Below are 23,788 nucleotides of genomic sequence, written 5' to 3' on the forward strand. Positions count from 1 at the left end.
TGCTTGGCCTCACGCTTCTCTTTCTCTTCTTTTTCCTTTTGTTTGGCTTCACGGTCTTTTTTATCTTTATCTTCCTCGTCTGAGGTGGTATCATCGTCGATCAGCGAGTTCTTGCGACTTTGCGATGATTTTCGCTTATCTTTGTCCTGAAAAATTTGATGAAAAAAAAAATTAGCTCAGAAATGCCAAAAAAAAAAATTGAAACGAAATTTATATGATGTGAATGAATGCAGACAGGAAAGAAAAAAATTCATAAACCGACGAAATAGATTCTCTGAATAGTATCGCTCTCAGAACAAAGTCATTAAATTCCACAGCAAAACTCATTTCGAAACACCGAAAAAAAATCTTAGCATACGAACAAACGAATAAACAAATACATCACACAATAAAAATAACAGCAGAAAGTGTCGAGTTTCATATGCTACTGTAGTTGTAATTGTTCGCCGGTAAATATAAACACGGATTCCATTTTTGCGTCTTTCAACACGAATTGAAATAAAACCGTATGAATTATAGCTCAATGTTGCTGATGGTTTCACATTCTCTCTCTCTCTCTCTCTCTCTCTCTCTCTCTCTCTCTCTCTCTCTCTCTCTCTCTTTCTCTCTTCACTTGTCCTCACTTCTGATTCTCTCACAACGTTTATGTAACGAGACAGACTGCGGTGCTAAAGCAGCCACCCGAAGTGTGCGACGATTAAATTCTGTGGAATAGCGGTAAATTGGTTGTGTCGTGCAATTTCATACACACAATCCAACAAAAATTTGCGAGAGTTTCATTTTTGTGTCGAATCACGACGCACACGATTTGCGATTTGTTTATGGTTAACATTTTTCTGTACTCATTGACCGAGTGTGGTTTCCACTAGTTAACAGAACAAAAATTATGCTTACCGATGCTTCATTATCTTCAGACACGGAGGCTGAATCGCGCTTTCTGCGCTCACTTTTGTCGGTGCCTCTTTCGCGTTCTTTTGGCTTTTCCCGGTCCTTGGTGGTGCGACGGTCTTTTGACTCTTTGGAATCCTTTTTACGGTGGTTTCTCTCGAATTCTTCGATCAATTCGTCACAATTGAGATTTTCGCGCGGTTCCCACGTGTTGTCCGCTTCGCGATAACCTTCCCATTTGATCAGATATTGTACCTAACACGAATCACGAAATATGATCGAATTTTGTTGGTTGTCGAGATAAAAAATGGAGTGGGGCAAAAACTTACTTTGCCATTTTTTGAGACTTTTTTGTCGACGACCCGTTCAACGACATAGTCTTGTTCCTCCTCATCATCGCTACCGCTACCGCTGCCTGAGTTCACTGATTCAGCCTCAGAGCTGTCGTTGACATCTTCTTTTGAATTCTTTTTTCCAACCATTTTCGATGGTGACTGCAAAAAAATTCCAATCGATAGAATGTAAAATCCACATGAACAAACAAAAACTATTTTCCTCATACAAAAATTACAACGCATTTAACAGCAAATGTCATTGAGAAAGTGCGCGCGTTTTTTTCTCGCGTCAGAAAAGTACAGAAATAAAATGTGTATTACCTTGAAAAATGCCAGAGATGAAAGTTTCTATGCTAATGTTGAACACACTTTGCTAGTTTTTTTCCCATTCAAAATTTCAATGAAAAAAAAACACCGGTTAATTTTTTTGGATATTATTTGTCAAAGTGCAAATAAGAAATTTTACGAAATGCTGAAAAACGTTTCACTGGCTCGTGGTGAACGATAAGAAATGACAAAAATTGTATTTAGATGAAGAAAGTTAGCGGCACTTCGGAGTTTTGTGCATTCAAAGCAAGTGAACAGACACAGTAGTTTTGATCGTCGTCAGTCACACAATGACGGCACAAACAACAACATCGTAAACACAATCTGTTTGCCAATCGGCGTTTTTCGCTTGTGTATATGTGAAATGTGTTTGCGTATTTGTGCGAGCTATGCCCTTTTCGTGAATACCGAATACTGATACTGTCTGTACGACTCAAAGCTGTCAGAGCATGACTTGCATGTGTGAGGGGAATACCGATAGACAACACAGCTGTAGCGATGTAGTTTGAAGTGTGATGCGTGCGTTTAATCTTCGTTTTTTTTTGTTTTCTTTTGGCGCGAAACACATAAACATCAATCTTCAAGAGACATTTCGGCGGAAATTCTGCACGTTTTATGAGCCGATTCAAATGAATCATGTTTATGACTGTTAAGATGAATTGTTGCTTAAATTAATTTACTTACTTTTTGAGCCTTCTGTTTTATTTCACCAAACTACCGGCTCGTATACATCTTTATGACTAATGTCCCTATTGGTAAAATCATCGATTTGAATAGTTTTCGTTAGGAAAATTTCTCAACAAGTGTTTTTATCGTTTTTTCTCCTGACTCGGGGAAATCTTTCTTCTTATTTTTTTGCGAAAAAAATTCTATTTGCGCAAGGATGAAGTCAATAAAAAATGATGTCAATTTTTAGAATCCAAAAACCATGTGGTGACGTACTAAAAATACACGTATTTCAAACATCAAGCATGTAATACATGCCATGTATGCTGAAACAACTCTTTGATATTGTTATAGTTCATTGCTCCCGCCTTAAATGTAATAAAAAACGAATTATCCACGTAGAAAAAGAGCCTGGCATTTTTTTTTGTATGACATAAAAATATTTTATTCAATTTATATAGAGAATTTGCAATTTTGAACAAAAAAAACGTGTTGTTTTCATAGAGCGTGTAGTACATATTATATGTGTGTTCCTTAAATGCTAAACCGATCTGATTACATGTAAATATTCCACTTGAATGATCAAATTCATAATAATATAATTAAATATTTGTTTTTATTTAAATAATAATAATGATAACTGGCTTAACCCACTACAGCTTCCAAGTGTGTGTGTGTATATATATATATATATTGTGATAGCACGTTAGATGATTCACGATTTTTTTTCCCAATTCTATGCGCTTAAGCATAACTAGAATTAAAAAATTTCGGTTGCAAAATTCTTGTAGATTTTTGTGTGTATTTTTTGCAAGTTCACAAGAAAAATAGAAATGTTTGCCATAAATGTTTCTTTTTAGAGATAAAACTTACGTTTAGCCTGCACTTAACACTAATGCCATGTGTGTACATTGAATGTATTTAATTTTTAAAGAATTGTAAAAATAAAATGGTTTGCTATTGAATTTATAAATTGGTATTGCTTTTTCGACCGATAAATAAGGTTGTCTGCATACAGTTTTTCTTTCTGCATATTATTATTTTGGCATTATATCCTTTGGTTGATTCTGTTTTCATTGTTTCTTCTTAGAAATTCGACGGTTAAACTTAAATATACTAAAAAAATGATTAAAAGGACACAATTTGGTTAAATCAAAAGGTAACAACTGTTTGAACTTTCTCCGCATAAATATCTGAATAGGTTTTTTTTTTGATTAAATATTTGGCGATTGCAAATCAACAATGATGATGACACACAATCAGCACATAAATTGTTCTTAGAACCTAAATGTGCTTCCTTAAGCTAAACAGAGACAAAAAAAAATTAAAACGACTAAAACCAAACGACTGCATTTTTCACTCGCGAATAATAATATGAACAAAAGAAAGAAAGAAAAAATAATAATGACATAAATTGGGATACATAAAAATTAGATCTAGTGGTGAAACATCACCGTCAGCAATTCATAACCACTAAGTGTGTATATATATATATTCGGCTCTCTGCGATTAAAAAATATCAAATTAAAAACAAAATAAATCAATAATTGGAAATTGACCGAGAATTTCCGCGTTGCAGTGAATATTGTACAGAAAGAAAAAGAGAAAACAAAATTGTTGTTATGGTGATCTTAACATTGTATACAATCAAATAGTATGATTATAATTAATGCTTAAATTGTAAATTAAGATGACTAAGATCGGTGAAATATATATAGAGAAATTTATTAAATATGTTTTTTTTTTCGTCCGGGTTTTTCTTTATCAATATGGCCGACACCAATCTGACTCTGTGAATGGATGTGCGCGTCTGCTATCTTTTGTTATATGCATGTGAATGCGGTTGTGGCAACCGTTTGTTTATCTTAACTAATACAATCTAAATCAATCAATCGCTATCAATATAGTTTGTTTTATATTTTTCTTTTACAATTCATGATTTTGTTTTGCTTCATTTTATCGTGTAAAAGTTCATCTTCTATTTTAATTTAATTCTTCTCTATTGGTAAACATGTTTCGACTATTTCAATAAATGCGCCATTTGTATATATATGCATTTCGATCAAATTGTGTGTGTGCTATTTTTTTTTTGGTATGTTTCATTTGATTGGTAATTATTATCGGCACTAAACTACACAGTAGTCTATGAAAAAAAATCTGCTGTATAAATGTAAAGTGTTGGTCCATCAATACCGAAAATAAGAAAACGAATGACATTTTACTAATAGATTTCTCCATGTATCACTCTCTTAAATTCCCATTGCCTGTGGCAGGCGCTTAACCACATTAGAAAAACACGCAGAGATACACACACTCACTTACATGCGCTTACAAAACTAGAAGTTCAGAAACCAATTATCGGCAATCGGGTCGAAAAGAGAGTGAGAGCGGTATATATTTTTGTATAAATTGTGTATGTCTTAAGGCTAAACGCTTAACCTCAAACCGCGAACAAAGTTCCGGTGTGTGTGTATGTGTGTGTGATCTATTTGTGTATGTTTGTGCGACAAAAACCTATTTATTTGATTACATGACCAGTATCGGTGTCAACTAGAATTTTATTTTCTTTATCACTGGAATATTGTAGATCGAAACTGATTTTCGGATACAGCGTTTTGACGTTGGCATATGGATTTTGATGGGTTGTATCATTGTTATTGTCACCGCTGCCACTATTATTGTTATTTTGCTGATCGATTGTGGTTATTTCTAAATTATCATAGCTCGTGTAAAAGGCCACTGGTTTTTGTTTACTTTTGATCAGTCCAAAATGGATGCGACTATGCTCCGGCAACAGTGTTTCATCGGCAATGGAGTAATCGCAAAAATTACAATTGGCCAAATTGACGCGACCCGATACACAAATGTGGCACATCATATGCTCCTTCAGTACATCGGATTTGCTTGTGGTGAATGGACAGTGTGGACATTTCTCTTCACGGTTCGATTTCTCCGGCGAGGATTTATCATTTTGCTTGCCATTCGATAGCACTTGACGCTCGGAAATCCTTTGCTTGCTTGAGTCCGCATCGTTGTTGCCGTCACGAGTAAAGGCTTTGTTTGGCACTTTGCTTGTAATGATAGCGTCATCCAAATCAATGGCCGTATTTTTATCGGACGTCCTGGCAATCAAACTAATTAAACTATTCTCACCACTCAAGTGCATCTGAATGTGTTGGGCTAAGATGGCTTCGTTTGGCGCCTCAAAGTTGCACAATTGACACCGAAACTCGGCACTTGATTTGATCAGTGCCAGTACATTGCCATTGCATAGAATTGGATTGCTTTTCAACAGATTGATAAGTAAATTCCGTTGATCGGCGTCCATTGCCTGAATACTTGACTCGCCTGAAATGGTTTCTTTGGCATTCGCATCTGTCGCACTTTTGTTCGCATCACTGATGACTGGCAATTTTATCGGATATTGCTTCGTGAGATAGGATAAACTTTCTTTTTCCACCGATGTTGACGCAGATGATGTGCCGGCAACATTTATATCCTGCGACACAGTGGGTGCATTATTCGTTGATGATGATGATGATGTGGCATTTGTGGTATTATGCAATGTCAACGGTTGGTATGCATCATTACTTCCTTTGATTTTTATCTCGATTTGAATGTCTCCATCGTGCTTCAAGCGACAATGACGCTGTAAAATATATATAAAAAAAAAGAAGAGAAGCACGCATTTAGTCATGTTATGTCATTGGCTTGGATTCGGTTCATGGTTCAAATGAGCTCAAAACTTGCACAAAAACAACGGCACTTTTTGCATACGATTCAATCACAAGAGAAAAAAAATTGGAAAAAAGAAAAAAAATTAAATTATATATGTACTCAATATTGACAATATTTTCCAACCATTTTTGGCTTAAATTGTTTCGCTTTAGTTAATATTCCCCGCATACCATTCAGTTAAACCAACATTTAGCTCGTTCGTTCGTTTTTCGCAGTCAAACGACAACAAACTTTTTTTTTACGTTAACGATATGTTTTACACAAAGAAACTCCCATGACATTTTAAAAGAAAATTACCCGTGAAATAATGCAATATCTAATGGAAGAGAATAAACCGAAATTTAAAGAAAAAATTAAGACTAATTTTTTGATACTACGATTTTAAACCCCCATTTTACCTCAACCATGAATTTCCAATTATAGAAATAAAATAAGATAAAGAAATGATTTATTAATTCTATCACCAATGTGTAGTACCCCGTTTTAATATTACGTTAAAATTTAAAATTCCACCAGATGAGCCAAAAATGTAGTTTTTTGTTGTTGTTGTTTTCGGAAAAGATAAGATGAACAGAATTTATGTAGAATGAGAATCGTCGATTTGAAATAGAAAACGAAATAAACTAAAGAAACCGTTTTGCGAAGTGAAAAAGTACCATTGTTAAAATATAAAACCCCCATAAAAATCCGGATGGTCACGCGATCCAATTAAAATTGAGAAATTTCGAAAATTAAAAGGAATTCCAATTGAAAAAATCAAGGCAAACAAAATTGGAATTAAAAAATGAGATTTTTGTATCGAGATGAAAAAGTAACGGTAAAAGGAACCGAAAGTGTTTAAAATTTTGTTCAAATTAAAAATAGAAATCAGAACATTAGAAGAATACCAAAATTAAGAAGAAGAAAATCTTCTTCCAAAATAATTTAAACTCGAAAAGAAAAAAAAAACCCGGCTACGTGACCATCCCGACAAAAAGAAAATAAAATTGTGCGAAATGAGAGCATAATGAAGAAAAATGAAAGAGTGAGATTGTGTGTGTGTGGTTAGTAATACCTGGATGACATGCTTCCAGTTTGAGACTTGGTGACAATGACCGCATCTGTAAGGAGCTGCACACAGCTGTGGTGCCTCGCCACAGGCTGTGGTGCCCCGCCAACCATTTACCGAATTTAACCCAGAACTTGCCTCATCCATCTCACCGTTCTCGTTAGTTGCAATACTAGTAGAAGGATTTGATTGATTTTGGCTTGCGATTGCCGGTGTTTGTAATGCGATTGATGATTGATTTGCATTTACGTTTACGTTTTGTGTATTAATTGATGGAATGGGTTGTTGTTGTTGTTGCTGCTGTTTAAGTTCAGCCAAAAATAGATGGGATGAATTACCGCTCAACTGATTTAATGCCTGAATACGAATTTGCGTTTGATCAGCAGCTTGCTGTGACAATTGTGGATGCTGTATTAGCAATTTAGTAGCGCTTGGCGATAAAGCTGATAAAATTCCATTTACATAGACATTATTGTTGAATTCATTGGCATTTAGACCGGCCACTGCGGCACCGCCGCCATTCGCTTGATCGTCGATCGGTATATTTGCATCTTTGTAATGGCCTTTAACGTGTTGCAAAACCACATCGCGATTGCTGTGTCTGAAATGGCACAGAAAAAAACCCACACATCAATTTAAGTGAGAAAAAAAACCCAAACAGTCAATAGAACAAAAAGTAGAAAACAGAATTGTCTTTACCTGAAATTGCACTTTTTGCATTTGAATGAGACCTTTTTCGTGTTTGTATCGTTGTCATTTTGTTTATCATCATCATTATCGGCACTGGAATTAAATTGATTGTTTGATATGCTGTACAGTAAGGCATTTTGTGCAAGCGCTCCACGATCCTCATCGCTGTGATCAATGTCTGGTTTTCTTCGTTGCAATGTGGCTTCCTGGCTGGGTGTCATTTCGCCGGATTTCATGTGTTTCGGATCGCCGTCTTCGTCGGTCACTTTCATCAATGTTATGTACCTGTTATATTTTGTATAGTTTCTGCGTCCAGTTTCGTCGTTCATGAGAACTTTAGCACTTTTGTGGCTGGCATCGCGAATAGTCTTAAGGCGAATGTGTTTGGTGATATCCCAGCGCCAGTTCGATCGATACGAACACAACGAGCACTCAAATGGTTTCTTATTCAAATGGCCAACGATGTGAACGTGAAATCGTGAGGCGGTCGACGCCCAAAACGAGCAATGCGGACATTTGAACACTTTCTTCAACGATGAATGCATCGCCTCTTCGTTTGGATTCATTTTCTTTGTCACTTCACCATAGCCAGGTGCCGTTTCAATTCCAAAGTATGTACTATCATCGGCTTTTTCATCGTCATTGTCATCGTTGTTGTCGATTTGGGTAGCGCTTTCGGTTTGAATGTCATTCAATGGTTTTGGGTCGGGTTGTGGTTGACCGGCACTGATGGCCGTCTGTTGTTGTGGCAATTTATTCCAAACGAACACTTTGTTTTCCATTGGATGCGGTTCATTTGTTAGATCAATCATTCCCTCGTCGGTTAGTTCGCCGTTTACGTCAAGCTTTTCATTGTTGCTCTCTACCTCGGATGCTGAATCACATGATTCGGCACTTGTCCTTGCCTCAGCGCAGCTTTGCAAATGAACATAGAGATCGGCGCTGGTCTTGCAACGATGTCGACAATATTGGCAACGTGTCGATGTGCCCAAATTGGCGATAATCAAATTTACCGGTGACACACTTTGTTTTTCGGCATTTTTGCGACAGGATTTCTTATGAATAATCGCTTCCGACAAGCATTTCGATGTGTGACCACATTCGCACATTAAATCACGACTGCCCGAGGCGAATTTCTCTTTCAATTCGTTGAAAAAGTTGGTGTTTTTTCGCTTGGCCGACGATGCATTCGATACGGGCGAGAGTTGCGAAGTTTCCGAGCCATCGAATACCTCTTCGCTAACGAATAACGAAGCCAAATCCTTTAAGACACTTTCTTGTTTTTTCGATTTTGCAATTTCCGTTCCGAATAAATTTTCAATTGAGCCCCAGATTTTGTTGCTTTGTGCCGCAAAATCCCATTCGTTTTTCTTGCTGCGTGTGCTCAAGTTCATGGCATCAGCCGATGTGGTCGGTTGAATTGGGATCAAATTTGGCAGTGGCCGTACGGCTTTTTTCGGTGGCGTTGGCACCGGTGTTGTTGATTTATTCGACAAATCGGCCGCACTTGATTGATACTCTTCGATTAAATCATTTTCATATTTGGCTCGTTTTGATCCATCGGAGCCATCATAATTGTCGTCACTGTTGTTATTGTCCATACCATCGCCGACTTCACCGTCACTGTTATCGCCAATATTCATGATGCCATAGTCAGCATCCATCAAATCGGTGCCACCAACTTTATTACGGCGACGTGCCATGCTCATGCCCGTTGCATGTCCTACCGGCGGAACATGATGGTTCATTTCATGCACCGTTAAACTTTGTTTAATGTCCGCCGTAAAATTGCAGGCAGAGCATTTAAATGGACCGGCGCCACCGTGATTCTTCATATGCCTATCCAAATTCCATTTGTACGGTGTACGAAAATCGCACATAACACATTTGATCATGGGCATTGAATGGTATTTCACGTGTTTGCTGAATCGAGCCTTAATATGTGTAACGTAACTGCACTTTTGACAACGAAAGAATTTCGTTTTATTATGTTCTTCGCGTTCGTGTTCGACCATTTGCGTTCGATACAATGTGGTGTAATCGCATAGTGTGCATTTTAAGAACTTTTGATTTAACACTTCCGCACTCATTTGATTTGTTGCATCGACTGCATTCGATTGAGATGCGGCCGACGATGCATTCAATGATTTATTATTACTGTTGTTGTTGTTGTTGTTGTTGTTGTTATTCACCATACCGGGCGAACCACTACTAGCTGCAGCAACAGCGGCGGCAGCAGCAGCAGCCGCTTGTAATACGGAAAATGAATCATTCAATGTGACATTAGTCGAACTACTACCGGCACCCGACAATATTTGTATTTTACGTTTTTTCTCTTCGCGTGCCAACTGTGATGCGCGTTTACGTGATTGTGCTTGCTCTTCTAGGCCATCGGTTGAGCCATGCACCATTTTCATATGACGCACTAATTTTTGATAGTGACGCGATGCGTACAAACAATGCTTGCACTCATTTATGATGATTTTTTCACCGTGAATGTCCCGCAAATGTGCCAAAAAATGACGTGGATTTTGGGTGAAAAAACTGCAATTGTTACACGAATAATTTCGCTTTATTTTACACTGCGGCAAATTACTGTCATCGTCTTTTTTATCATGGGCCGATGATGGCGATTGCAAATTATTATTGTCTATAATTTCTTCGATACTATCGTTGGTTGGATCGTGATAGTCGGCGATAATGAGTTTATCGTGTAGACTCTTGTCGCTGCTATTGTGCGCCGAATGTTGGCCACCCAAATAAAGTTGATCACCGCTTACAACACTTCGTATAATTAGTTTATCGCCTGATCGATGCACCATCGATGGAGCCTCCATTGTGAGAGTTGTCCAGTTGCAGGAGCAACACTCTTAAACACACGCTCAATGAATAGATCCTGCAATGGAATGGAGGGGAAACAATTATTATAAACATCAATTTTTAATGAGTGTTTCATTCGCATTGAATAAATTAAAACGCTCTATGGCGAAGAAAAATTGAAAAGAGAGAGAGAGAGAGAGAGAGAGTGAAGTAAAACAGGAAATTGTGACGCAATTCGGGGTAACACCACACAAAAACATTGTAATTGAATTAGCTAATCATGATATAATTCTTCCAAGGACTGATTGAACAAACGCAAAATGAAATGAATGTGCAAGGTGAAACACGCCATCTATTTATATCTTACCATTTTGACTCTGTGTTGTTTATTGAAATTGCAACCTAGATCTCTATACTCTTTCCGTGTATATAGATTTATACTGTTTGTCACTGTGTATCTCTTTCGATTAGAGTTTTTTTCTCTTTTGTAGTTTTTTTTTGTTCTTTTATTTTTCTCTATCAAAAACAATTGTGGCACTAAGTGGTTTGGGTCGTTGAACTAGAGTACAAAAATTGAAATACAAAACCACAAGAAAAATGGTACTCGTTGGCCAATTTATCGATTTGTTCCTAATTATATGTGTTCGTATGTGAAAACTGTATTGAAAACTTGCTGCTCGAAACCGAATGAACGTTGAAAAAGAATGTGGAGGCAACAACGACGACGACTACGACGATGACGATTAAACATCGCCTGTTTGACGGCAACTGAGATATTAACACACCACGACACGCGCACGAAAAAATGTTGCCGCACACGGGACTACAAGAAGCAACACCGAATGCCTAACAAATGAAGAAAAGCACTGCTGCTTTTGAAAGCGCACCGAAAAACGTGTGAGAGACTAGAGGAAAAACACCACCATCAGCAGCAACAGCAACAACAACGGCACAAGCTGAAACCACCACAAGAGCGTGTAAGAGTGAACGTTGAATGAGCGCACGAGAGCGAGAGCAGAGTCCGGATTTTTCAACCACGAAACAACGCTTTGTAGTGACAACTGAACCAACTGAAGCACTAACAACGGTATAAAACGAACACCGCAGCAGCAACAAACAGAACTACCACCAATACCAATGCATCCAGATTTTTCAACAATAATATTAACAACAAAACAAGCACACAGCAGAGGAGCAGCAGAGCAGCAGCACCACCATGGCTCATACACGTATACGATTTAACGGCGAAAGAAGTGTGTTTTGTGCTTGCTTTTTCTATTTCACTCTGTTGAAGAGACGACGACGACGATGAAAAATTTCCAATTGAAATACCGAGAACAACGTTGGATGGATGGATGGATATGGATGATATCATCACAGTAAAACACACAGCACAGCAAAAAATGCAGCACAAAGAACTCTCTTTCTTTCTCTCTCTCTCTCTCTCTATTTAAGTGAAATTGAAACTGTTGTGGAATACACAAAACACACAGCACAGCATAGCCAATTGAGTGGTGAGAGTAGTTTGTAATGGAAAACAGCGTAATTTCCAACACACGGCGTGTATTGTACAGGAAAAACGGAGAAAATACTCTTCTGTTTGTGTGCTGTGAGCAATACGAAGCAGCTGGCTAACGAGCGAGTGAGCAACGAACGAACAAACGAATGAGCGGCGTGAACGGTAATGCACAAGAAAGGTAACTGCAACAACAAAACAACATCAACAGATACAGTCAGCAAAAAGCTACTACCCTCCACAGTGAAGCGACCAACGCAACGAAACGAACATTCGCCAACGATGAAGAAACATTCTAGAAGATGTCGATGACGCCGTATACCTCACACACACACACACACCGTCGTTGGTTCACACACTCTCTCCCTGTTTGTGTTGTGTTTGCCACGAATTATGGAGCATATTTCGATGTTTTTCATCACAAAACACACATACACGCGCACCGAGTTGGTTAACATTCATGGCGGCATTTGGAGCAAGCAGACTTTAACACTCTGTGGAACTCTTGAAGAATTGGTTATTCATCATTTCGGAAATGATTTATTGGCATTTTGAAAGTTGACTCATTCGGACCACTTAATGGTAAATCGCAACACAAAAGGACATTTTGTGAATCGGGTGCTTTGCTCCATTCATTCGGGCCGAATTACATGCCAAACGGATCATTCAATCAAACATACATAGACAATGTGCTAGTTTCTTTCATACACATATACATGTTATATTTTATGACGACCACGTAATCGTCGTCATCACAACCACCCTCTCGCCAACAGCGAACAAAACGCTAAGTTATTGGGCACACCATCATAGTCGGTCGTATGGCTGCATTTCTCTGTTAAAATACAAGAAATAAGAGACAAGAATAACACCAACAAGAACACTGTTGCTACCAGTGTGGCGTGTATGCGAGAGAGTAATACTAAGCGCGCTGGTGGTGTGTTACGCTTGATATCCTACATGGAACCCACCGAACAGAGAGAGAGAAAGAGAGACAAAGCGGAAAAAAAAGAACACATGAAATGTGGATAATGGAAGCACAGTTGATGAAGGATTCAAAATACAAGAGCGCATATTGTTTGGACGCTCTCATATAGCTCAGCAAATATAAACATTTGATTATAACAAATGAACGAAGAACGAAGAATGAATAGAAAAAAAAACATTCTTGATTACTTTTATATATTATTTATTTGGTCGATTCGAATATCGTCTCTTTTGTTGTTCACTGCTACTGCGCGCGCTCTCTCTCTTGTGGGCTTGTTTCGCTGTTGCCTTTTATTCTCGTCCAATTTTGTTGATGATGATGCAGTTAATTGGCTAAACAATTTGAATGGCAACGCAACAATGTGACTATTTAAATTGAATCTTTTTATGGAGAAAGACTAGACTGAAAAAAACCTACGTTAGGTTGGCTATTTTCGGGCGATATTGTTATTATTAATCATGCCGATTCTAGATCGATGGAAGAATCCATTGAATTTTTTTTTCAATTGGAACTGGTTGAGACACAAACAAAACTCTTCAGTTCATTCAAAATGCGATGGGAAGAAAACCATAAAATTGATTTGTTTTTTTTTCTTTCTTTTCGTGGAATCATCATTTTGTGGAATAGTTTCAAGTTCGAAATCACGCGTAATTCGATGACACAAATAAAGTTGAAACGATCTGTCTGCGTCTCAATCGAATCTGTTCTCAATAATTCGTTAAAAGCAGCCGCACCAAAAAAAAGTAAACATCGCCTAATAAATTTAACGATAGCGATCATCGTCGAATTAAATTTCCATTGAATGCAACGACGACGACGACGGCGACGATGATGATGACGGCAGAAAAAAAAGCAGCGACAAACGCAATAACATCAATGCACATTGATCTTTGAAACAATAATCGCAAACCGAATATGTTCAAGTCGTTTGTCGATTCCTTCGTGCCAAAACAGCCGCACAAGACAGTAATAGCAAAGAGAGAAGAAAAGAAAAAAACAGCAGAACGAAGACAGTATCGACAGACTGTCACACAATGTGTCTGTGATATTATTGCATCGCAATGCACGCATGTAGACCAAATAGAGAGAGAAGGAGACAGAGTAAGAGCGAGCTGGCGAGCGAAGCGAACGAAGTGGCGGTTGCACCGATGTGAATATGTGTGTTGCATAGAAATTGCACTGCGCTAAATACATTGAGCGACCTTAACGATGTCAGGGCTATCATCATCAGAATCAAGTGTGCATGAACACAAATGTACACAATTTTTCGTCATTGTCGCCGTCGTCGGTCGTCGTTGTCGTGTGTGCCTTTTCTTCTTCTTCTTCTTTGTTCAAATGGTTGTTTGCTGTTGCATCGTGCAACAAAATCAGCAAACGATGATTTCATTTGTATCCGTTCTGTCAAAAATATATAATTTAGAGCGAGATATAGATGAACTCGGTGTGTGTTTGTGTTTTTGTGATGTTAACTCTCTGTTGCTTCAGAATGAAAAACTCGCATGATTTTTTTTTCTCTACATTTAGAAAATGGACGGTCAATGTGCATTATAAAAATTGCACACAAATACGCGTCCGCTTGCACCGCACACAAATAATGATGAAAAAATAAAGTAATAAATATTGAATCTCGAATGGAAGTTTAATTTTGTAGTCACTTTTACTGCATCATAAAATAATTATCCATTTAGCGGTTTGTTCTTTTCCTTCAGAATTTGCTGCTGTTTTTTTCTACCCGCTCGCAACAAAGTCCTATCAGTTGAGTAGTGCTGTGGATTGGCTACTTAAAAACCTTCGCTCATTTTTTTTTATGGTAATCACATCTACTGGCACCGCTATTTAATTACAGTACATCATTTCAAATGAAAAACAAACTGCGTCATATTGTGCTTGGAGAGGAATACAAAAATAATACATCTGACGTTCGTGCTATTTTCCTAAAAGAAAATTACTCGCTGGCATTCTATTCTCTCTCTCTCTCTCTCTCTTTCCCTCCATGTTTCGGTGCATTTGTGCATTGCCGGCTCCCGCCTCCATTCCAACGATGCACACTTATGATGACAGGTAAAAAGACAGGGGAAATTGGGAGCATTGAAATTAGGAATATAAAATAATCACATATTTTTCTGTTCACTCTTCGCGCGCGCGCGCGCTCTTAAATGTACATTGTACAACAATAAATTGTGTAAATGCAACATTCAGCGCGCGCTCATACAACAAAGAGGTTGAGGTCAAACTATTCAGCAGCAGCAGCAGCGATCATTCAAGCAAACGCACATGCACGCGCTGCTCCATGAGCAGCACCGTGATTCATTTGTATTCTTTTTTTCTCTCTGCAGAGAGAATTTCAGCAACAAAAAAGTAGCGTAATAATTTCCAATTAAAAATTGAATGCGTTTAATTTGTGCGAGCTCGGTTTCATTTGGCCAGGTAACGTAACACTGGATCACACTGGTGTGTATGTGCAGCTTTTTCTCTCTCGTAGCAATAGCAAGTCTCTTCGCTTGCTCATGAAATCACACGCACGTCAGACACTACGATCGACTGGTATATTACTTAACACATTTTGTGCATGTATTTGCTGTTGCTACTTTTTTTCTTTGCTCTTCGGTTCACAATAATAATTCAAAAGTATTGAAATCAAATCCTTTATGGCAATAAATCTCTTTTAAAATCAAGTTCAATTACGATATGCAAATGGCATAAGCAATTTCATTGAACACCTTGCTTGTGGTTTATGTGCATTTTGCTTTATCTGTCTTTCTTCATCGCTGCTGCCGTCGTAGTCGTCGTCGTCGTTGTCATCGGATTCGTTTTGTTTGCACGATGTTGTTAATTCCTTCGGCGTGGCAAACCATTTAATCATGACTCAAACGTGTGTGAAATATGATTATGTTGCTTGAAGGTTTTAGTTGCCGCGTATTTATTTTTTTTTTCTGTCGTAATATTTCCAGTACAATGATTGCTGCGGGCACTTGACAATGATCACAAGGCATCGCATTTCCATAAATGGTTTGAAGATCGCACCGAACATAGTTGAATGATGATGAGCTGCCACGACGATTTACTTTTTGACTTCGAATAAATTGAGTGCGCACCGCGGCAAGAACACTTAGCGGCGTTGCTGTTGCTGCTTTTGTTTTTCTTTCAGTCTGTCTTGAATAATACGCGCCTAGCTCATTGCTCACTCATATTGTAATATTCTGCGGAACATTACACAAATTTAACCGGAATATGGGTCAACAAGATAGTTCCACTTAGGCGATCGATTACCATTCGCTTAAAGCATTATCAATTGCACTTTTGTTTGTGTTTGACTCAAAACGTCCAATTACACTTTTAATACACTATTGACATAACAGAAAAAGAATGCAAAACGAAACAGAAAGAAGAAGAAGAAGAAGAAAAAATCGCAGACTCTGACCCAAAGAGCAGCCATAAATAATTGGCTATTCGCTGTATCGGGCCGATCGTGATCCGTAGAATTTATGCGAAGAAACGTCAAAACCTCGAACTCTCAATTTTCCGTCGTATAACCATGACGCATTGTATTCGGCCGAAACCGAAGGCAATGCCGCATTCGATCGCTTCGCAAGTGACATGCATATCATTTGCCAATTGTGTATGTAATCGATTGTGTGCGTATTTGTATTATGTTATCAATTTCGATTTCTAATGGTGAAAAAAAAGCACTGAAATCAAAAGTCGTTCAAAAGCAGCAACAGAGACGACAACGACGACAACGGCAGCAGCGGCGAAATAGAAACAACAATGACAAATTGTGCATTGATCGCAATTATGACACACAAAGAGAGAAGCCAGAGCCACGGTCTATATCGATATAGCACGAAGAGATACGACAATTCCGCAGAGCAGCAGCAACGAGACAAAAGCAAAAGCAACAAATAACAACAACAACACACCGAGAGAAGAAAAAAAAGAGTCTTTTAAGAGACACACGCAAATATACATCAGTTGCGCGATCGGCGCGCGGTAATTGCACATGTTTTACCGCGAACGTGCGCTCAAGCGCACTCACACTCACATACATCTTGATTCTTTATAGGTGTAATAAACCTCGACACTAATCTGCTTGAGATGACCTTTTTTGTATAGTTTTAGTGCAAGCACATTGAATTTATCTCTCTAAGCGCCGAAGGAATCATGAACAAACGAAAAATTGCAAGCGTGCACGCGCTCCTTCTCTAGCAGTGAAACAAATGAAGCGACTCAGTCGAAAACGACAAACGAACGAACGAACGAACGAACGAACGAACGAACGAATGAAGAAAAAAAACTTAATAAATTTCACGAATGGCGTTTAAATTAATCGATATAATATACTATGTATACAAACGCATTTGATTCGCTTGACTGCATCTGCTGACGTTCTTGCCTAAGTATGGCTAGAACACGCGCTCCCAACTGAGCAATCCAAGTACACGGCAAACGAGAACATTTGCACCGAGATGCACACACAGCTTTTTTCCGTCTCTTTTTACCGCTGCTTTGTACTGTGTGCTAATTTTCATTTCAACCAACAATTGATCGCTTTTCAAATACTAGCATCAACGTGTTGCTTATTGTTTAGATCGAATCGGTTGGGGAAGAGTTGATGGTTTCTTGGAAAATTGGGTGGTGTTTTGGCTTTCGGTTTTCATCATCGATTGGCGTAAACATCAGGCGATCGAGCGAACGCTCATTCATACGAGAAATTCATGCAAAACGCCGCAGATTAAAACATGACTGGCACTTAATTACTCGTGCGCGCGAGAACTTAAAAACAGCACACCGAAAAGAATAAAATACAAAGAGGAGAGAAGAAAAAAATTAAACCGAATGGTATGCCTACTGACACACATACCTATAATAAGCTGTGCCGCGCTCGCGCGTCAGCGGTGAGTAAAAACAACAACAACAGCATAACTTTAACAAGTTCTAAATGTATTGGTCATGGACTTTGGCAAATTTATTCTAAACTTAGACTTTTTTCTCTTCTCCGATTCTAATTGCTTTTTCGTCTTCTTCTTTTCCATTTCATTGTGCAACGCAAGAGAGATGTGATTGTGTGCTGTTTTTTTTCGTTTTTGTTTTTCTCTTCTCGCCGTTTCTCGGATCCGCGCATCGAGAATATGAAACGCGAAATTGTTGTGTGCCGTTTTTTTTTTCTTCATTTTTCATCGCTATTCTTCTAATTCATTGTTCATAGAAAATTACTGCATTGCGAATCATTATTATTGTTATTGTTGTTGTTCTATAAATCTCTGATCGCCGATGAGGCTCACTGAATTCGCTGAAAGAATAATATCGCAAATTGTTGCTGTCGCCATTCGCCGCCGCCATGTATCTCTGTCACTCTTTTGCGATTGCAACGGCAATCGAAGGCAGTTTGATGTGAAAATTTATTGGTGAGAATACTGTTAAGACTTCTAATTGGAGTCATGTTGAGAGATGTTGTATGAACGATGTTACTCATCATTTTCAGAGAACCAGCAAAAAAAAGCACTGATAGCTCTTTCAAACAAGGAGCGAGTGATAAGACGGCGAGATATATATTCGCAAGATGACAACAACAGAAACTGGCTCTCGTGTTGACTGTGAGGTGTTGCATCCAACGCCGGCGAGGAGATTGAACAAAAAAGAAAAGATGTGTCGCATTATAGTATAACTGGTTAGCAGATATAAATTTGCCTTGCTGACGTCCAATTTTGCAAATATATATAATTCTTTGCCGTTGTTATACTTCACTTTGTTTTTTCGTTTGGTATTTGACATTTATATGTAATATCTATCAAAAGCAATCCGACGAAAAATATATATCATCGATACGATGGCGGCAGCAGCAGTAGCAGTATAGCAGCAATATGCACACCCGAACATCATAGCCAAGAATATGATTCGGATAGAGTTGGTTGCGCGTGTATGTACATGTGTGTGTGTGATTGTGTGCATCTATTGCATGAGCAGAGCACAACGGAACACGAAGGCAACTGGCGCGCGAGCGCGCGCGACCAATATCGCTACAAACAAAAAAGCGAGAAGAGAAATAAATACAACAAAATGTCGAACAGCACTGAAACGCAAACACGCGGGGCATTCCGAAAACTAGAATTCAAAATAGAAATGAAAGAGAAAGAAAGTATGCGACGATTTTGCGTGCGATAGCATCGAGTGTAGTGCGAAAAAGACTGAATGATACGCTGACAAGTGAGGAAAAAAAGCGCAAAAAAAGTAACAACAACAAATCGTCAGAACATCGTGAAAGAGAGAAAAAGCGAGAAGGAGACATCCGCGCACACACACACAGAGAGAGAGAGAGAGAAAGAGAGAGAGAGAGAGAGAAAGAAAAGAGCAAAAAGCGCACAGCAGTGTTAATTTCAAGGTGAAATTTTTGTTATTGAAGAATCAAGAATTACCGCGCGACTGAGACTCTATTTTCGTGTGTACTAACTCTATTGACTGTACCCTGAGTGCGCACGCCATTATTAGAAGCGCTCAGAGGCGCGCTCGCGCACACACTTTTGCTGTGCATTTGAATTGTGCACATGCATTTTATTTAATAAAACTACCATATAATTTGTACAGCACACAAAAATAAACAGCGAAACAAAAAGAGAAGAAATAACAAACATACAAAAACCAGCGCCAAAGAAAGAAAATTATTTTCGTTATTTTGTTGTGTGTGGTTTTTTTTCGTTGTTCATTTGTTATTGGTACTGCTGCCGAGCTGAAGTTTGATGAGTTTTTATTTTGCATTTCATACTGGTTTTTTTTTGTTATTGTTGCACTATGCACAATGTGTACTGCATTACGTGCCACATTTTTCTATTATCGTCGTTGTGCTTTTTTTTATCCGTTGCTCTTTGTCGTTGTTTTTCTCTCTCTCTGCTTGTGCTGTTGTTCTTGTGCTTTATGATTATTGTTATTGATATTCATTTTCTTTAGTTATGCATCATTTGAAGACAGCGCGCGGTGAAGCCGAAACGGAAAACGTTTAGAACAGTGCGCTGCGCGTATATTTGAAGCACGATCGCGCGGCTATTGCTGCAATTTTCTCTCTATCGCACATTCAATGGCAAATGCAGCAGCAGCGGCTGGGTGAAAAAAAATCAACAATTCAATGCGAGATGGACGGCGATTACAATCATATATATTCAATGGCCGTCCGCTGCATTCAGAATCTGTTGAATTCAAGTTGGTCTTCTATTTTCAACATTTTTTTTTTGCAATTCAACAAGAGATTCTATACAAGCGATATACGTTTTCAATTTCAGAATGCAATTAGAACACAGAAAGCTCTCTTGCAAATACACCAACACGGCCAATTCACACACACACACACACTATCTCGCTCACAATGATTACGGAGCCGGTGTGATATTCTATTTATTAGCCGATAATTTGAAATACGTAAATGTGCATTTGGATTCTATACATAGAATTATAATAATAATTAACGACGGATGGCTGTGGGAATTTTGCGAGAGTTAGAGCACACACAGCTCGGCTAGCTCTTCGGTGCGGTTGCTGTTGTTGTTGTTATTATTTATTTGGTTGTTGTTGCTGTTATTTGGTCGGTGCTTAGAGAGCAGCAGAAAAAAAAACGAGCGTCAATTGTACGGGTGAATATGATGTGAACAGGCCTTGGCGATTACAAGTGCAACCGATTTGGTATCGATATGCTATATTTCGCTCTTGTTACTGCCGCTGCTGCTGCTGTCGTTGTTGCTTCTTTTCTACTTCGTTGCGTGATTTGATGAATATATTTTTTTTTCCCATTGGCACGACATGCACAAACACAATGACGCCCCGATTCCAAATCGGTTTCCATGCGGCTCTCTTTGTCTGTGAATGCAGCGCGCGAACAAAAAGCAGCAGCAGCAGCAGCAGAGAAAAAAAAACACAAACGGACAGCAAATGCATTGGCAACAGTGACACGCGTGCACAAATTGTAAATGTATATCAATGGGCAATAATTGCCTGGCTTTGGTTATATAATAAATTATTTATCATTTTCGTGCTGTGCGATTCCAATTTGCCTTCATGGAATTCCGATGCACAAAATCGCGCTCGCGACGTCGTCGTCGTCGCCGCCACCGCCCTGAAACTACCATCATGATCAATCAGATGGCGGTTTTGCATTGCATTTCACATTGAATTGAACAACGAAAAAAAAAATTGTATGAATTTTAAGTAGCGAAAATAAAGATGTACAGAGATAAAAGAGACCACCTCATTCAATTGACCGTCAAATTCAAAGTGTTTGTGTTGGTTTTTTTCTTCTCTCTAGGTTATTTCTACCAATGAAAATGTTTTGCATTGTTTTCAGAGCGCAGCAAACGATGGAGAAAAACATTGTGAATTGAAAAAAAAAGGAAGAAAAAAAATATGGAATAGCAACATCGCAATTTTTAAAATTCACGACCGATGCAGCACTTGTTGTGGTCACAATTGCTGCGTTTATTCAGCGACAACTGGTGATTCTTATCAAACAATGCGATGATTCCTTCGAAACCAAAGCAACAAGTGTAATATACATTGTATGAGATCCAATGAGCGCTGCTGCCACTACCGCCGCCGCCGTTGCTATCGGACAACACAATGCTCACAAATTATCACGTGATGGACGTGTGTGTGTGTCTTTGAATAGTTTCTTTTCTCTTCTCTCTACTGTTTTTGTTGTTTTTATTGTCTGTTTAATTGTTTATCTTTAAAGGTCTTTCTCTGCATAAAAAATCTAGCGTCGCGCTCACTGATTTATGTGGAAATAAAATTTCATTAGGTCTTTTTTTCTAACGCTATTTGCTGCGTTTGTGCACAAAAAGCAACGACATCAACAATGTTTCGCTCACTCGTTTACATTCTATCTATCTCATTTGTTCGGTTGATTTGTTGATTTTTGCCTTCCCCAATTCTTAATTTAAATGCAATGAATCGCGCAAACGTCTTGGTTCAGTGCAATTTTGCTGTCGGCAGGCAGGCAGGCAGAAACAACACAAAATAGACATGCACTCGCACTCACATCAGGGCAATCATTCAACGCCCAGAAAAATAGAATCATCTAAACAATATTATTATTATTTTATTCCGCAGTAGAAAATTCAAAAGAATCTCGAAATGTGCAAAATCGACAACCGCAATTGTCCGAATACATCTCGCGAGTCGCAGCAACAGTGCCTGGTTTGAAATTGTGTGTGTGCGCGCATTCGCTTCACGGAATGAGTAAGTGGAAAAATTTAGCATTGGGGCATTGTGCACATTGCATGTGTACAACTATCATGAAGAATAGAAATGCGCGAGCGAGCAAGTGAGACACAGAGAGAGAGAGTGTGTACACACGCGCTCTCTAGTTAATTCTCCGATTCGCCCATTAGAAATTCATTAGAGACAGAGAGAAACAAAAAAGAAGAACAAAAACGCAAGGAATCGTCAAACAACAAGAATTATTTATTGAGCTTCTGCGTGATGCTTGTGCTTCTATCTTTATGCATGTTTCGTTCGCTCGCCATTCGCCTTGGATCCATATTGCATCGCGCACTCATGGTAGTATTACGATTGTGTGTGTTTTTTTTCACTTCTCGTTGTTGTTGTTGTTGTTCGATTTCGAAATGCGCAATCGCATCAACATTCAGCGATTCCAGCGCGCGCAGCCACCATTCCGTCAGAGTGAAACACTTAAGTGGGTTTCCTTATCGGCTCGTAAACATTCAAGTGGAATTTTTAGTTTCTTTTTTTTTAATTGGATCAGCGATGATTGAATGGAGATTTCATACCAATAAAAAAAATCCCGATTGGTTTATATTTCTTTGAATTAACAAAGCACACACAATTTTATGCTCTCAATGCGCAATTCTCTTTATTTCCGAAGAATTTTTCATTTCCTCCCGCACCAGATAGCGGCTGATTCATCAAAATCTTTGGTGATTTTGTTGAGTTAATGCTAGAAATATGTGTTGAAATTCAATGTAGTGTCACCGAAGTCTTTCTTGGATCGGTTGACGCAACACACACCGGACATACAAAAATCCAATGTAAACACACACACATAATGTGTGTCAGCTAGTCAACGGTCGAAGTGACTAATCCACATGATTTTGATGAATTGCGTCTTAATTGTGGCATGTTCTGTGATAAGCACCAGTTTTTTTTTTCAAATATTTTCTTCTCCTTCACTCTCTTGGTCGTTTACTTTTCGTCGCTATAATTTTAATGGCTCAATGCTGACATTGGTGATTCTTTTCAATTTACATTGGCCAAAATCCAAACAATGTATGACTCTGTTTTTTTTTTGTTCGGACGGAGACAAATTTTTCATTCTCGCATTGGAATCAAACAATTTTTGACATTGCTACCGAGAATCGGTTTATTTTCACAAAGAATAAACTGAAAAAAGAATGATTATGCATACGAAGCGGCGACGACGACGACAGGAAAACAAAAGAAAAAAACGTTTGAATTTGGATTGAACGTGCCATATCGCGGTATTTTAAATGATAAACAGTGTGCGGATGAAATTGAGCATGGTATATGGCGACGACGTGATGTACTCATGAATACCGAAACATTAAATCACAAGACACACATACTTTCTTTGTTCAACTTTGTTTACTTCTGCTGCTGCTGTTGCTACTGGTGTGCTGTCGTTGCCGAAAAGACAGAAACATCCATAAAAATAAAAAGAATAATAACAAACGTTTGCAAATAAACATGCACCAACGAAATGAGCTGTGCATTATTCAGACATTTACTTCAATTTTTGTCCATATTTTTTTTTT

At 38.4% G+C, this 23,788-nt stretch overlaps 2 protein-coding genes across 21 annotated transcripts in view; both read right to left on the reverse strand.

The window, feature by feature from the left end:
• LOC129565766 (heterochromatin protein 1-like) overlaps nucleotides 1–1,946 on the reverse strand; it is a 2,592-nt gene extending 646 nt beyond the window's left edge. The window contains exons 1-4 of the mRNA XM_055440980.1: nucleotides 1,545–1,946; nucleotides 1,218–1,382; nucleotides 895–1,143; nucleotides 1–146 (exon numbers count right to left, since the gene is read on the reverse strand). Coding sequence (XP_055296955.1) covers nucleotides 1–146; nucleotides 895–1,143; nucleotides 1,218–1,370 — 548 coding nt within the window. The 5' untranslated portion in view covers nucleotides 1,371–1,382; nucleotides 1,545–1,946. The remainder of the gene's footprint in view (nucleotides 147–894; nucleotides 1,144–1,217; nucleotides 1,383–1,544) is intronic.
• Nucleotides 1,947–2,990: 1,044 nt separating this feature from the next.
• LOC129566096 (uncharacterized) overlaps nucleotides 2,991–23,788 on the reverse strand; it is a 32,470-nt gene continuing 11,672 nt past the window's right edge. For 9 of the 20 annotated variants that reach the window (XM_055441661.1, XM_055441657.1, XM_055441651.1 and 6 more), the window contains exons 3-5: nucleotides 7,702–10,588; nucleotides 7,009–7,603; nucleotides 2,991–5,865 (exon numbers count right to left, since the gene is read on the reverse strand). In XM_055441661.1, coding sequence (XP_055297636.1) covers nucleotides 4,735–5,865; nucleotides 7,009–7,603; nucleotides 7,702–10,529 — 4,554 coding nt within the window. In that variant the 5' untranslated portion in view covers nucleotides 10,530–10,588 and the 3' untranslated portion in view covers nucleotides 2,991–4,734. Of the gene's footprint in view, nucleotides 5,866–7,008; nucleotides 7,604–7,701; nucleotides 10,589–10,879; nucleotides 23,783–23,788 lie in introns of those variants that run through there. The other 11 variants (XM_055441662.1, XM_055441664.1, XM_055441665.1 and 8 more) reach the window with 4 other exon arrangements.

Source organism: Sitodiplosis mosellana, unplaced genomic scaffold (assembly GCF_009176505.1).
Source record: "Sitodiplosis mosellana isolate CC-2019 unplaced genomic scaffold, AAFC_SMos_1.0 Smas_scaffold_3, whole genome shotgun sequence".
NCBI classification, from domain to species: domain Eukaryota; kingdom Metazoa; phylum Arthropoda; class Insecta; order Diptera; family Cecidomyiidae; genus Sitodiplosis; species Sitodiplosis mosellana.